Consider the following 13,327-nt stretch of genomic DNA (forward strand, 5'->3'; position numbering starts at 1 on the left):
CTCAGACAGAGGATCTCGTTATTGCTGACTAAGACATATGACTGTTTATGGTTCATGGTCTAAATGGGAGAATTTCATGTGAAAAAAAGAGTGCCATTATAAAGTAATAGAAACTCCTGTCAAACACTTTGAATACTATTAACACCTCACTAAAATCCTATCTAAGACACATGGAACTTGCCGAAGGGCATCATCTAAATCACACAAACACATTACAGTGTTCTAAAAAAAATCTGAAAGGGTAATGGAGACCTCTTCTAAGCACGGAGGGCTTAAAAAGCAGTTAACGGCTGACTATGTGATGATTTAAATACAATGGAACATTCTTTTCATTAAATATGGTTTCATTGAAAGCTGGTTTCAGTGATATAAAACACTACAAGGACCAAGACGACTCTTGTGACAGATTCTTAAAATCTCATGTAGGCACAGGAATCATTGACTGGGTCCTCATCAAAGGACAATTAGAAACCCTCCATGACCCTTGTGACCCATGACACCCTTACAAGGACACTTTTGACCTATCCAATCCCAGAACTCCTCAGAGTAACTTGGATCAAGGTTCAAATGAACCCTCAACCCCAAAGAACCAAATTCAGTCATATTTTGGGGATGAACAGAATGTTTTATGATTTTATGAATTCACCAACCAACCATATGGTAGTATGATTTGTTTGTTGTGGCAGGAATAAAATACTGCATGTCACCAGATGCAATAAATTTGATTGATGCAAAGCCTCCACAATTGGATCTTGATCACAGTACTCTAGTAGTGCTCAGACTTAGAATAGCAACACTTGTGATTGTGATATGTCTGATATGACATACTGGCAGTGTACCTCCTCTGAGGAGCCGTGAAAATAACTGAAGAGATTAAACCTGAAAGGAAGAAGTGTAATCCATCTCTGTATACAAACACTTCACTCCCCATCAATGACACTTTGAGCTCCATTTGAGGGGACATAGAAAAACGATCCTTGACTCTCTCGGCTTCAGACCATGAATACCATGAGTACAGCAAAATGAAATGCATAAAATTACTCCATTATCTGGTGGCCGAACTCCATCAGTTGCCATTCTGCTACACATGATTTCTGAGGTGAAACTCAGCTGAATTCCTACACTCCAAAGAACTCCTAGAATTCCAAGAGTGCAGGGAAAATGATATTAACAAACCCCCCAACGAATGCAGATTAATGTGAACCCTTTCTAATTCGTCTGAACACACTGTGGAGCTCCCTGTCGGCTCATGGGTACATCCTTGATGGGCCCCTGGGTGGCCCTCAGACCCCACTTTTAGAGCCCTGAGGTGGTGAAACCTAAGGTGCTTCACCCTGTTGGTGCTGCGTCTTGCCTTGCCTCGCTCTGCTGTCACGACAACGCTGCTGTCACTGAGCAGCCCACAGGACTCAGGATTTATTTTTGGACTGTCATGGTGCCTGTTCCTTCCATTTGTAGGAAGGGGGGTCAAGCTGGGCTCAACATGAACCTGCTGTTCTGACACTCCGGACTGGGACAAGCAGGCAGCAGCCGGCCGGCCGCCCCCCAAGCAGCAGTCGCACAGGTAAACACGCCATAATTGCACCTTTTATTCTCCGGACAGAGCAAAAGGAAACTGTTAAAAGTGTTATGGAGGCAACTGTTGTCGAATGCATAGCCCCCCACCTCTGCAGCCAGAGGTCTGACATGTTCGAGCTCAGGGTGTGTTTGCTCGTCCTGACTGCTAAATTAAAGCACTGACAAGGCTGAGCTAAGTGTTAGCATTGACAATGTTCCGCTTTCCAGTGGCTTCAAAGCACACTCTGCCCTGTCATTTGTCTGTCTTCGCTGCAATGAGGCAATGAGTGAATAATGATCACATTTTAGCTTTGAGCTGCTGTCGTCTTGCTGAGAACTTGCTCTTGTTGAAATGGATGTTTTGAGTTGAACTTGAACCAATGGGCTCTCCTGTTTTGTCAAGGGGACCCTGCCTGGAGCACTTTGAACATCCGCAACAAGTTTTTACCTGGTAAGCCCTTCTGTTTTTTTTTTCTAAGCTCGCCGTTCATTGAGTTTGTGCAACTTCACCAGAGGTAAATGACTTTTTCGGGAGGGACTCATTTACTTAAGGAGGCCATTGTGGAATAGCCGGGTTTTTTATTACGCAGCTATTATTACTCTTTCCTCTTTTGAACTTGCATCATGAAGGCACTCCAAATACCAAATCTACCACAGCCTTAAAAGGAGGAGTGAGCATCATGTGTCAGGCAGCAAATTCAGGAAGGGGTGGGGTGGTTCTAAAACATAGCCAACGCTGGCCTACATTTCACTAAGGTGACACATACAATAAACTAAGAAAATTAGACACTTGTTGTCGTACGAACGTCATGATGTCAGGGATACTTCATGTCCAGCTCAAACATTATGAAAACTCGTATCGCAAACATATCTGATCAGTATTTTTAGTTCAGACTGATTACACTAATGTTTGCACATATAATGCTTATGGCATGAAACAAAGGAGTACATATCATGACTAGGGGAGAAAATATTACCCCTTGTATTGCATGCATGCATTCAGAGTGATGCATTTCATCATGCAATATGCAAATTGCAGACATTTTTAAATTCTATTATATATATATTTACAAATATTGACTTTTAAACTATAGCCAACTTTAAAATGATTGCGATTGAATGATTTTGATTTTAATATTTCTGAAACCAGCGTCAGTGTTCATATGGTATGGCATATGGTATATATATTGGTATATGTGTTGCAGTGTTTGCCTGCCCTATCTTTACTCCAGCATCACTACTACAGCTGGCCAGCTGCCAGAATATGTATGAAGGGATGGATTGTGTTTCTGCACTACAAATATCTAAATCTAATTTAAAAAAAAAAGCCACATTGACATGAAGGCTTCTTATCATATTTCAGCTGCCCATGGAATGAATTACTCACACACTTTCCCTCCCTTCCCTCCTCAAAGCCGCCTCCCCCCAGACTCTCCACACGTCAGTGGACTGTTATTCAACTGCCCCAACAAACCTGACATTTGTAACTTCACTACTAGCTCAGAGAACTATTGTTTTATTTGAAAGAAAAAGTTGTATCCAACTCTTGCTGATGTTGTATTGAATTTAAGTCAAACCTTTGTTTACTAAGGAAAACCAGAGGAATAATAAGGAATACGAGAACTACTAACCTGCACACAATCTACTTTCTTAAGTGATTACTCATATTACCTGGTGACTCAGCAGGCAAAACAGGTCGTCCACAAACCAGAGGGTTAGAGGTTTGTTCCCCAGTACATGGACCACATGTCAAAGTGTCCTTGAGCAAGACACTGATACCCAAGTTGCTCCCAGTGCTTGGCACAGGTGTGTGAATGTCAGTGTGCTTGCGTAAGGAAGTGGGCAGATGTGTCATTGTGACTATACTTTGACTACCAACAGGTAGATAAGTGAACATTATCCATACAATCCAGACATATCTATATGTTTGTCTCAGATGGTACTCCCGGTACATTGTTGTTGTGTACCTCTAGGCTGCTGGACCTGCAGACTCAATCTGAGCTGCAACACTCTGGTTTATTATTTTTGGTGACACGATGTCACCTGTAAAATGCCAGGAGTCTTAAAAAAGAAAGACGCAGGTCATTGGTCAGCATTTCTCTGAGCCTTACACTAAAATTAGGCTAGCATATAAAGGCTTCCAAGATCAGCCGTGAGGTGGTAACATCATCCGGAAAGAGTTCAGCTTGATTCTGTGGGTTGTTTTAGCCAGCAGTGCTGATCTCTGGCTTTTAAAAAGAACCCTCACCAATGAATCATACTCAATACATCAATGTGTGGAGCATAGGACACATAGTTTATAATGGGATGGGGATTTTTTTTTTACCTGCCATACTTAATGTTTTCAAAGGAAATGACTTACTTTTATAATTGTATTGGGGTAATTAATTCATTTTCAGGTTTTATTTATTTATTTTTGCATTTTATTTTAATCTCTTGACATTTCATGTTGCAAAGCATCGTACAACTTGTTTTAGAAATCCAAGATATGCAGAAGACATTAATTATATTAGACACAAATTATATTGATTTTTAAACAGGAAACAATCACCTGTTTGTAGGTTTATAGGCTTAGGTTGCAGCCATCTGATAAATGATAAGTACAATGTAAAATCAGACAATGGGTTTGCTCCCAGTGATTTGGCTTCCTCCCACAGTCCAAAGACATGCTTGCTAGGTTAATTGGTGATTCTGAATTGGTGCATGTGAGCGTGAATGGTTGTTTGTTTATGTAAGCCTTGTGATAGACTGGTGACGAGTCCAGGGTGTACCCCGTGTCTCACCCAATGACAGCTAGGATAGGCTCCAGCCCACACGAAACCCTCTATAATGGATGGATGCATGAATAAAATTAGGCAAAGTGAAGGGCAGAGCTAAAATAGAAAAAGATTTTAATTTATTCCAAAAAAGCAGGTATAAACACATACAAGCCAATATATCTGTAAAAGGAGATAAAGGTGAAGATTGCTTGTGGTAGTAGTTGAATGCACCAGTGGGTTAAACTAAAACATAAACACAAAAATAGAAGTGAGTTGTATCAATCAGGTATGTGCTTCAAGAAGATTCCAGATCAAATTAGCTGTACCATGTGAGCCATAACATATAGGTGTATGTCATCAGAATTAACAGTTTTGTTGCATGTCTCTCCTAAGCACAGACTTTTGAAATTGATATGCCCCAATTGATCTGTCAGAGCAGAACAGTGGTTTCTATTCATTCTACATGATTGCAAAATGTACACATCCTATTGAAAAAAAAATCTGACAAGTTTCCCAAAACACAATCACATAAGGATCTGTTCGACATTAGAAATGATTTATCATTTCACTATAGTAGAGAAGAAAACAGAAACAGTTCACAGACAGATATATACATTATACTGAAACAAAATGCATGAAAATGCAAAGATGAAAACTATAAACATTTATTGATTGACTCTTTTAGATTTGAGCTGATGGTTTGTATGTGTTAAGCTGTGAGGCCTAGAAAAGAGGATTTATCTGATATAAATCAAATACTGAGACTGTAAATGCTGCGGAACTGTTTTTGTTGGATGTCTTCATCACATGCACATGTTGTAAGATCAAGGATGGAAAGGGCACTGGCTCAGTAATCACCATTGCATGAATCTGTGAAAGAGACAAAAAGAGTATTAGATATGCAGATATTGCAAAGTAGTCCAATTTGCTATTGAGTTAGATTTACTGATTTTGTAAAATTTTAGAGTTTATCATTTGTAGGCTCAACTAATATAAGAATTCATAAAAGATCAATGCTGTTTTTTTCGGCGACGGAAAGGACATGCCATCATTTTGAAACAATGAAACCCAGTTCAGTTCAATACAATTGAATTAGGTTCAATTTATAGGTGTACTGTCAGGTACAAGAAACACTGTCTCAAGACACAATCATTTCATATTCAGGGATGGGTAGCAATTACTACTTGAAGTGACTGACTTGTACAGGTCCAGAGTTTTAGTCTCAGTTTTAACAGTTCTTTTTACCTTTTTCTTCACAGGGTGCTGAAGCACTCATGGCTGTCGCTTATAGTACCCAGCAAGGCCTGCTTGCCCAGCAGTACCCTCCACCCCTGCTACCCAAACCTGGTAAGGACAATGTTCGACTTCAAAAGCTCCTCAAGAGGACTGCAAAGAAAAAGGCCTCTGCTCAGGCATCGCAGTCTGCCACACCCTTCCGCTCCAGCCTTTCCCCTGTGAACGAAGCAAGCCCTGACCTTGAGCACAGTGACCACTCCACCCCTCCACGGACTCCAGAGACTCCGTCCAGCCTCTACCGCATCAAGCAGCCTCAGCGGTTCACTGTCAGGCCTTTGTATCAACATGTGGCATCTCCATACCCACAGCGTGCAGCTTATGGTAGAGCAGCCAATATGTCGCCTCAGACAGTGGGAATACCATTATACCCTTACTCGCAGAGTGTTACCACAGTTTCTACGTACTCTGCATCAGCTCAGTATCCTGGAGTCCCAACAGCTCCGGAGCAAGCCGCGCAGTCGGCTATACCCAAAACATCTCTGCCAGCTTTGTCTGTGCCTGAAGTGACAGTACCGGCTTCTGAATTGAAAAAGCCAGCTTTTAACACATTTTCTGAAACCCATACTGGTCAGAGATCTGCTGTAATGGCCACAGCACCACAGTCAAAACCCATAAGTCCTGGCCCCACTCCATATCCAATAGCAGGAAGCCAAGCTGTGATTCGACCGCTCACAGTCTTGACCCCTTTAGTCAAATCCAAAAGTCCACGTCCAACATTTAAAGCAACTGAACCCTCAAGATCACCCAAGCCAATGTTTGATGTCCCTCAGATTAGGATGTACACAGCGAGCACGTCATATTATGAGACATCCAGGACACCACCAGTGTACGACTCAGCTGGATTAACTGCTATTGGCAGCACAGTATCTCAAAATAAAACATCTGCTGAAACAAAAAATGATTTGACAATAGGATCTGAGGTCAGAAGTATTCATTTATTAGGTGTGGAACCTCAGAGAAAAACACCAACCTCAGATATTAAAAGAGACACTACACCAACTGCAGAGATTAATGCAGTCTCAACATCTGAAATTAAAAGAGCAACTCCGACAGCTGAAATTAAAAGAGCTACTCCGACAGCTGAGATTAAAAGAGCAACTCCGACAGCTGAAATTAAAAGAGCTACTCCGACAGCTGAAATTAAAAGAGCCACTCCTACATCTGAAATCAAAAGAGCCACTCCTACATCTGAAATCAAAAGAGCCACGCCTACATCTGAAATCAGAGCTAAAACACCAACCTATGAGTTTCAAATATCAAGAACTTCAGCAGGACGGCCTAAAACACCAGCATACCATCTGATCCGGGCTACAACACCTGTCTTTGAGATTTCAAGACCCAATCCTCTTTTGTTTGCAGTGTCGCCAATTACTGTAGATGCAGACAGGTCAAGAACAACCCAGACAGTTTCTACTGTCACCAGTTCATCTATTTCCGAAGGTGTGAAGACCACTTCTGAAACAATGCCCCAACTCAATGGGGACATTCAATCAGATGTTACACCTGCAGCTAAACCAATACAACAAAGTATTACAAAGTCAAAGTCAGAGCCTGATTTGACAAAAGAAATAACCCCAACTATAATCCCAACTACTAAAACTGTTATATCTGTACCAACATCTCCAGCAGTGACTGGCTATCAGAGACCTAGGACTCCAACATACGAAGCATCCCGACTTATGACCACATCACCTGGCTATAAAAGACCAAAGACACCTACGTATGGCACATCAACATATGGTGCATCATCTGTGACTATTCAGAGACCTAAAACCCCAACCCAAGTGTCTCAACAGTCAAAGTCCACCTATCGTGGATTGACACCGGCTGAATATGTTGCTCACGGCGGAATCAAAACTTACTCTCCAGCATTTGGTATCGTGACTTCAATGATGCCAACTCAAGAAGAGGTTCAAAGTACAGTAGAGGTATCAGGAGAATGCAAAATACCTAGCCAGGAACCATGTTTGAAGGGACAATCTATAGCTGAGGAGTCGAAACTCAAAGCAAGTCCAAAGGATGTACATAAACTCCCCCAGAAAGAGGAGAAACTTGCCACCATCCCTTTAATTCCTGTTATTGTTGTTTCACAAGCATCTGACTCCCTAGCAACTATGGTAACACAAGAGTCAAATGCGGTATCTGGTCAGGTTGCAGCCAAACAAGAAAAACCAAAGCCTCCAACAGTGGAGGAAAAAAGACTTGAGAAACAGAAGGTGGAAACACCAGTTCAAGAAACCAAACCAAAGACGAAGACTTCTGAAACCAGAGGTCCTTTGCCCACAAGTGGTGACCAAGATCCCCTTAAGGCAGTAAAAAAACTTTTAGGCAAAGATAAACTCCAGCCTGCTGACCAGAAAGCTACTGTTGAGACAAAAGCAGATGTCTCAAAACAAAAAGAACCAGTGACAACAACCACTGCAACCAAGATGAAACTCGAAAGCTCAAAACCAAGCTCTGCAGTACCTGCTCCACTTGTAAAGGTACCTGCAGCCAAATCAGTAAGTGAAGACAAAAGAAAAGATAAGAAAGCAGAATCAGCTCCAGCAGTTAAAGCTTCACTTGAGAAAAGGGAAGTTGATGAGACCCTTCCCTCAGCTGAACCAGTTCTTAAAGCTATACAAAAGCCAAAGGGAATGAAATTAAAAGCGAGTGGTTGGTCCCGCCTCAAAAAGCACATGGTAGTGGAGCAGGAGGAACCCAAATTCCCAGAGGCTGACTCTCAGGAGGCCTCTGGCCAACAGCACACTGAGGTGACAAAGGTAGATGAGAAGGCTGGGGACAAACCCAGTGAGCAGGATGAAAACAAAGACGCCCCCAAGGCTACCAAGATGTGGGATGCCGTCCTCTTCCAAATGTTTTCTTCCAAAGAGAACATCATGCACCAGATTGAGCTAAACAAAAGTGAGGAGGAGAAAAAAGAGGAGAAACAGGAAGAGTTGAAAGAGATACCTTCATTTGCCTACCGGCTCCCTGTGCTGCTATTTAGTCCAAAGTTTGATGCTAAAAGGCTTAAAGAGGCGGCATCGAGGCCGGTTACAAAAATTTCTACTGTGTTTGAAATGGGTCTGATTGGGCGAAAAGGTAAAGATGAGGAACCAAAAGACTTTAATAGAACAGCAAGGGGTTTCACTGGTGTCTAAGCTTTGTCTAATGTGAAGTGCCACGAGGAAAATGTAAAGAAGAAAAAAAAGGATTTATGTTTAATGTACAGGTGCAAAAATCTTAGCAACAGAAACGATGTACAGATCAGGAGTCTTAGTCTCTGTGTAAATGAAATATGTTTGTGGCAGTGTTGAAGAAAACCTGGCCTGAACTTTATACTTGACAAATGCTTTGTGTGACTGGATGTCTGGATGTTTGTATTTGTGTATTAGCTGGAAAAAGAGAGCTACATTTGTCTTAAAGTCATTCAGACGCCACATCAGATTAAAGTATTTATGTAATTTCAGAGCTTTTTTGTTCCCTTCATCACACAATCACAATGAATATACTGTACATACTGTTCTGAACTATTTTCATGCATCCTTATGATTCAGGACTAACAACATAATTTATACCACAGAGTATGAAAATTTGCCTTTAAGTAAAATTGCTAATTAAATACAACAGTTTACAATTAAAATATCTATTTTTCGGTTTTACAAATAAGAAATAAAAAAACAGAAATACTAAATGATTTTAAGACAAATTATTTGTGAGGAAAACTTTGTTTTTCTTTAATCATTCAAATCATTTTTATTCAAAATGGTGCTACTTGCCTCAGGGTATGAAACCTCTTACTAGATAAAGGAAATGCTTAAAGAGATTTCTGAATAACGATTTAGGACGTAGATGTTTATGTTGCGTGAATGACTATTGTCAGTGTCACATATTAAGAACACCTTCGGAGCCTCTACATAAATTTGGTCTTCTTGGTGCAGAAAGTCAGTTTGACTTCATAGGAGGCACAGAGAGGAGGGAATTTGTATTAATTTATTTAACTTGTTAGAATTTAATCTTAGTATTTATGTGCTACATACTGGTTCAGTTTTACACATTATTTTTCTTATTAAAGCTTCACATCACTATTCTTGGCTGGTTTTAAAGTAATTACAGGTTCAGTAGTTTATTTACTAGAAAAATAGTAAACTCTTCTTTATTAAAATGCAATACATTGCATTATTAGAAGAAAGTGTTGTTCATGACAACACTGTACACACTCAGATATACAGCGGCCAATGACCAGGCAGGGATTCCAGGTAGGTGTGGACTAGATACGTGTTTTAAGAGTGTTTCAACAGCAACAAATTGGTTATCATTTTACCAACATACATTAGAATTAAAAACAAAGCTACTTTAGATGGGTGCTGAGCTACAAGCTTGTGAAAGTGTTTAGAGAAGAGCGATAGCAAGAGAGTAATAAAATGGCCGGGGTGCCATAACTGAGGTTAAGGATAGAAATCTCAGGGGTCAAAGGTCAGGATGCACGGAAGGTTTCGAGTTCGACTGTGATGCAGGGTTAGCAATCCAAATTAGATTTCTCCAGTTTTCTTTTTTAACCAGCTTGGAGCAGAAGGTGTTTTGTAATGTTTTTTCTATTGTGCATGCTGGATCGACCCACTGTGGCTATGTGAGGTGCAGTTAATTAGCTTCTGATTTCTCCTTAATCAGATGCAAATGGAGGCTTTATAACACAACTACAAAAGAAAGTTATTCAGATTTCCTCCATCCCAATTTTCACACAGCCCAAAGAAAGAATATGTAAATTTGCATATGGTTAACACTGTAAGTCTGACTTTATCACTTAACATTCATAATGCACAAACTTGACTGGTGAGTTACTGGGTCATATACTGTTTTTCATATCACTCATGTTTTATTTGAAGTGAAGCACTTGTTGTTTTCTTATGTGAAGCATTCTGTTCTGCCAATGCACCAAAGATGCTAAAAATAAACTTGATTTTTACAAACACTTTGTGAGAACAGATTCATTCCAGTCTGCCACATCTATCTATCTATCTATCTATCTATCTATCTATCTATCTATCTATCTATCTATCTATCTATCTATCTATCTATCTATCTATCTATCTATCTATCTATCTATCTATCTATCTATCTATCTATCAACAATGCTAAACATGTTTCCACAAAATGCTTACAGTATTTCCATATGTAGATTTTTCCTTTAATGACACATACTATATACTAATACCTTTTTTCCTTATATCTATGTCTGTCTACTTTAAATAATGATCTAAATCAGGAGGACGTTAGGACTAACACTTTGGAAATGAAAGGAAACATGAGCCTTGTACAAGACAAGAAAAAAGAAATCTATGTAAATATTCAGGTTCAGCCTACCAGACTTTCCATTAGTGAACTCTCCTCCATTCTCATCATTCACAGGAATCTTCTCATATTTGCCGTGACCAGTCACAACAAATTTGTACTTTTTACCAGCTGCAGATCCCTGTGGTGAGATGAGACAAAAAGCTGATTGAAAACTTTTGTGTTGAATGAAATTGATGAAAACATTGATCTCAAATGTGAGACTTTGTAGCATTTCCTTGTTTGAGATGATGGATTACAGACATATAAGACAGACACCACATTATTGGGACATATCACAAAGGTTATACATATACATATAATGTACAATAGTTCAGTTCATTTACATCGCCTTATGTTCAATATTCACATGTGTTTGATTTTGAATATGTGTGTGTGTGCATCTATGCATACTTTGACTCGTTGCCCAGGCTTCCCTGATGGGTCTCCAATGATCTCCCACATGTTCTTCTTCTGCATCACATCTCCAGGCTTCACATCCTAACAAATGTCAAGTCAAGACATGTGCAACACAGTACAGGATTGAAATGACCTTCCTCAAAGGCCTACGATGTAGCAGCTAAACAAAAAATGTAAACAAGAAATGTGCAAATGTTGAGAATATGTAAAAAATATATAAAAGCCAGACTTGTCTCATCTAGTTTATTGCAGGAGAATATTTAGTTTTCAAAAGAAACAAAAGAGGAGAAACGCTTCAGTGGTGAAACAGGGGAAGACAAAGCTCAGCATTTGGAACATGCTTCTCCACTAGAGGGAAACCTCAAATAAGAAACTGGCAGTTCACCTGTTACACTCACAATGTCACTTTACTATTATTATTTATTATCATTATTATTATTATTTGCCAAATCTGTTGCTTAAGAAAATCAAACAAAAGAAAAAACAACAATATAATAATGAGTGTAGAGTACATTTCTACAAATACAGTGACATTTTTTATTTGGTTGATTGGGTTTTCTCTGTCTACAGGGCAGGGATGAAGAGGGACAAATATCCAGAGATGTTTTGAACGATTTTTATTGATGTGACAATAAACATGTGTTCTGACTTTTGTTGTATAACCTCATTCTAGTTTTGACATTAAAATTTATGTATTTTTGTCATGAATTAAACCAACATGTTAGCTTTGAAAACTTAAATAAGAGTTCCCTCATGATGCCTGACAATAGGAAGTGAATATATTATTGTAGGTGAGACAGATAAATGTTGTGTGTTTGTGACTTACAGCTGGTCTGCAGGGCGACTGTCTGCTGCTGCCGTCCGACGGGCCCTTCACCCACTGAGTGATGAGACTGGCCACGCCCACCTTCAGACCCTCTGTGTCCTGGTTGAGCAACAGACAGAAAGGATTGGATGTTTGTCACAGAGATTTATCTGATTGACTTTTAATGGACACCAAGTTAATACAGAAAAAAACATTGACATACTGTACATTATTTAAATTACAGACTGAAATGTTAAGAGAATATATAAACGTATTTATGCAGTAAAAGTATTAAAGTTTCGTATTAGATATACATTGTGTATATCTAATATGCATTGTGTCACTTTGTATTTTTTTGTATTCCGGCTCACAGTGTAGAAGTAGGAGACAACCCTGTTCAGTCTATGTGTTCTTCCTGTTCCTGAGCATCACAGTGGCTTTTTCAGGATTAAAATATGAGCATGATCTGCTCAGGTGACTTTCACAATGTGAAAATCTGCTTTTCTTTCCCTGCTTCATCTCACTGCACAGCGGGCCTCTTTTAGTTTTAACCAGTCTTTGTGTTCTGTTCTGTTTCTTTCATCTCACCAAATTTTTGTCACACTGATGCTATGTGTCATGCAGATGTGCTTTATTGTGATCACAGCAACCTTAAATTCATCTTTAATTTCCTTAAAGCTTTTGCAGGAGACAGCCTATTAAACAGCTGTTTGTCTGAAGGTCATTTTAAAAAGAGTTAATGAAGGGTGAAAATATTAACGCTTTCATAAAGTGCTTAAAGAAAATTCATTTGAGTGTTTAGTCTTGTGCAGACCGGAGCAGACATGTGACAGTACCAGGGTCTCTGAGTGTGTTCTTACCTTGCAGCTGGCTCCCTTGCTGGGACTCTGGCTCCAGGCCTCTCCTGCCTCAAACAGGTTCTTCTTGGATGTGACGACCTCAGGTGAGTTGGGCAGGTCAGTCAATGATGTCTTCAGTGCCCGGGCATCCTGAGAGTTCTGCACAACATTGAGCTCGTGGGTTAGTTTTATAGCCGTATAATGATGGGATGCACGTATGTGAACCTAAAAAGGTCTTGGTGACTTGAACTGTAATTTCAGCCCATAAATAGCACAAAATATGAGGTCATCTGTGCTGCTAAAAAACTATTCCTTCATGTTCAAACCTACAATCTCTG

General features: G+C 39.8%; 2 protein-coding genes across 2 annotated transcripts in view; one reads left to right on the plus strand and one right to left on the minus strand.

Annotated features, from left to right (window-relative positions):
• The first annotated feature begins 1,447 nt into the window (after nt 1–1,447).
• On the plus strand, nt 1,448–10,566 carry prr33 (proline rich 33). Its single transcript, XM_047595462.1, has 3 exons — nt 1,448–1,564; nt 1,961–2,008; nt 5,576–10,566. The coding sequence occupies exon 3, from the start codon at nt 5,591–5,593 to the stop codon at nt 8,753–8,755; it is 3,165 nt and encodes a 1,054-aa protein (XP_047451418.1). The 5' UTR covers nt 1,448–1,564; nt 1,961–2,008; nt 5,576–5,590; the 3' UTR covers nt 8,756–10,566.
• Nucleotides 4,432–13,327, minus strand: part of lsp1a (lymphocyte specific protein 1 a) — a 32,644-nt gene continuing 23,748 nt past the window's right edge. The window contains exons 9-13 of the mRNA XM_047595463.1: nt 13,011–13,148; nt 12,172–12,270; nt 11,340–11,426; nt 10,959–11,067; nt 4,432–5,186 (exon numbers count right to left, since the gene is read on the minus strand). Coding sequence (XP_047451419.1) covers nt 5,164–5,186; nt 10,959–11,067; nt 11,340–11,426; nt 12,172–12,270; nt 13,011–13,148 — 456 coding nt within the window. The 3' untranslated portion in view covers nt 4,432–5,163. The remainder of the gene's footprint in view (nt 5,187–10,958; nt 11,068–11,339; nt 11,427–12,171; nt 12,271–13,010; nt 13,149–13,327) is intronic.

Source organism: Mugil cephalus, chromosome 10 (genome assembly GCF_022458985.1).
Source record: "Mugil cephalus isolate CIBA_MC_2020 chromosome 10, CIBA_Mcephalus_1.1, whole genome shotgun sequence".
Taxonomy (NCBI): Eukaryota; Metazoa; Chordata; class Actinopteri; order Mugiliformes; family Mugilidae; genus Mugil; species Mugil cephalus.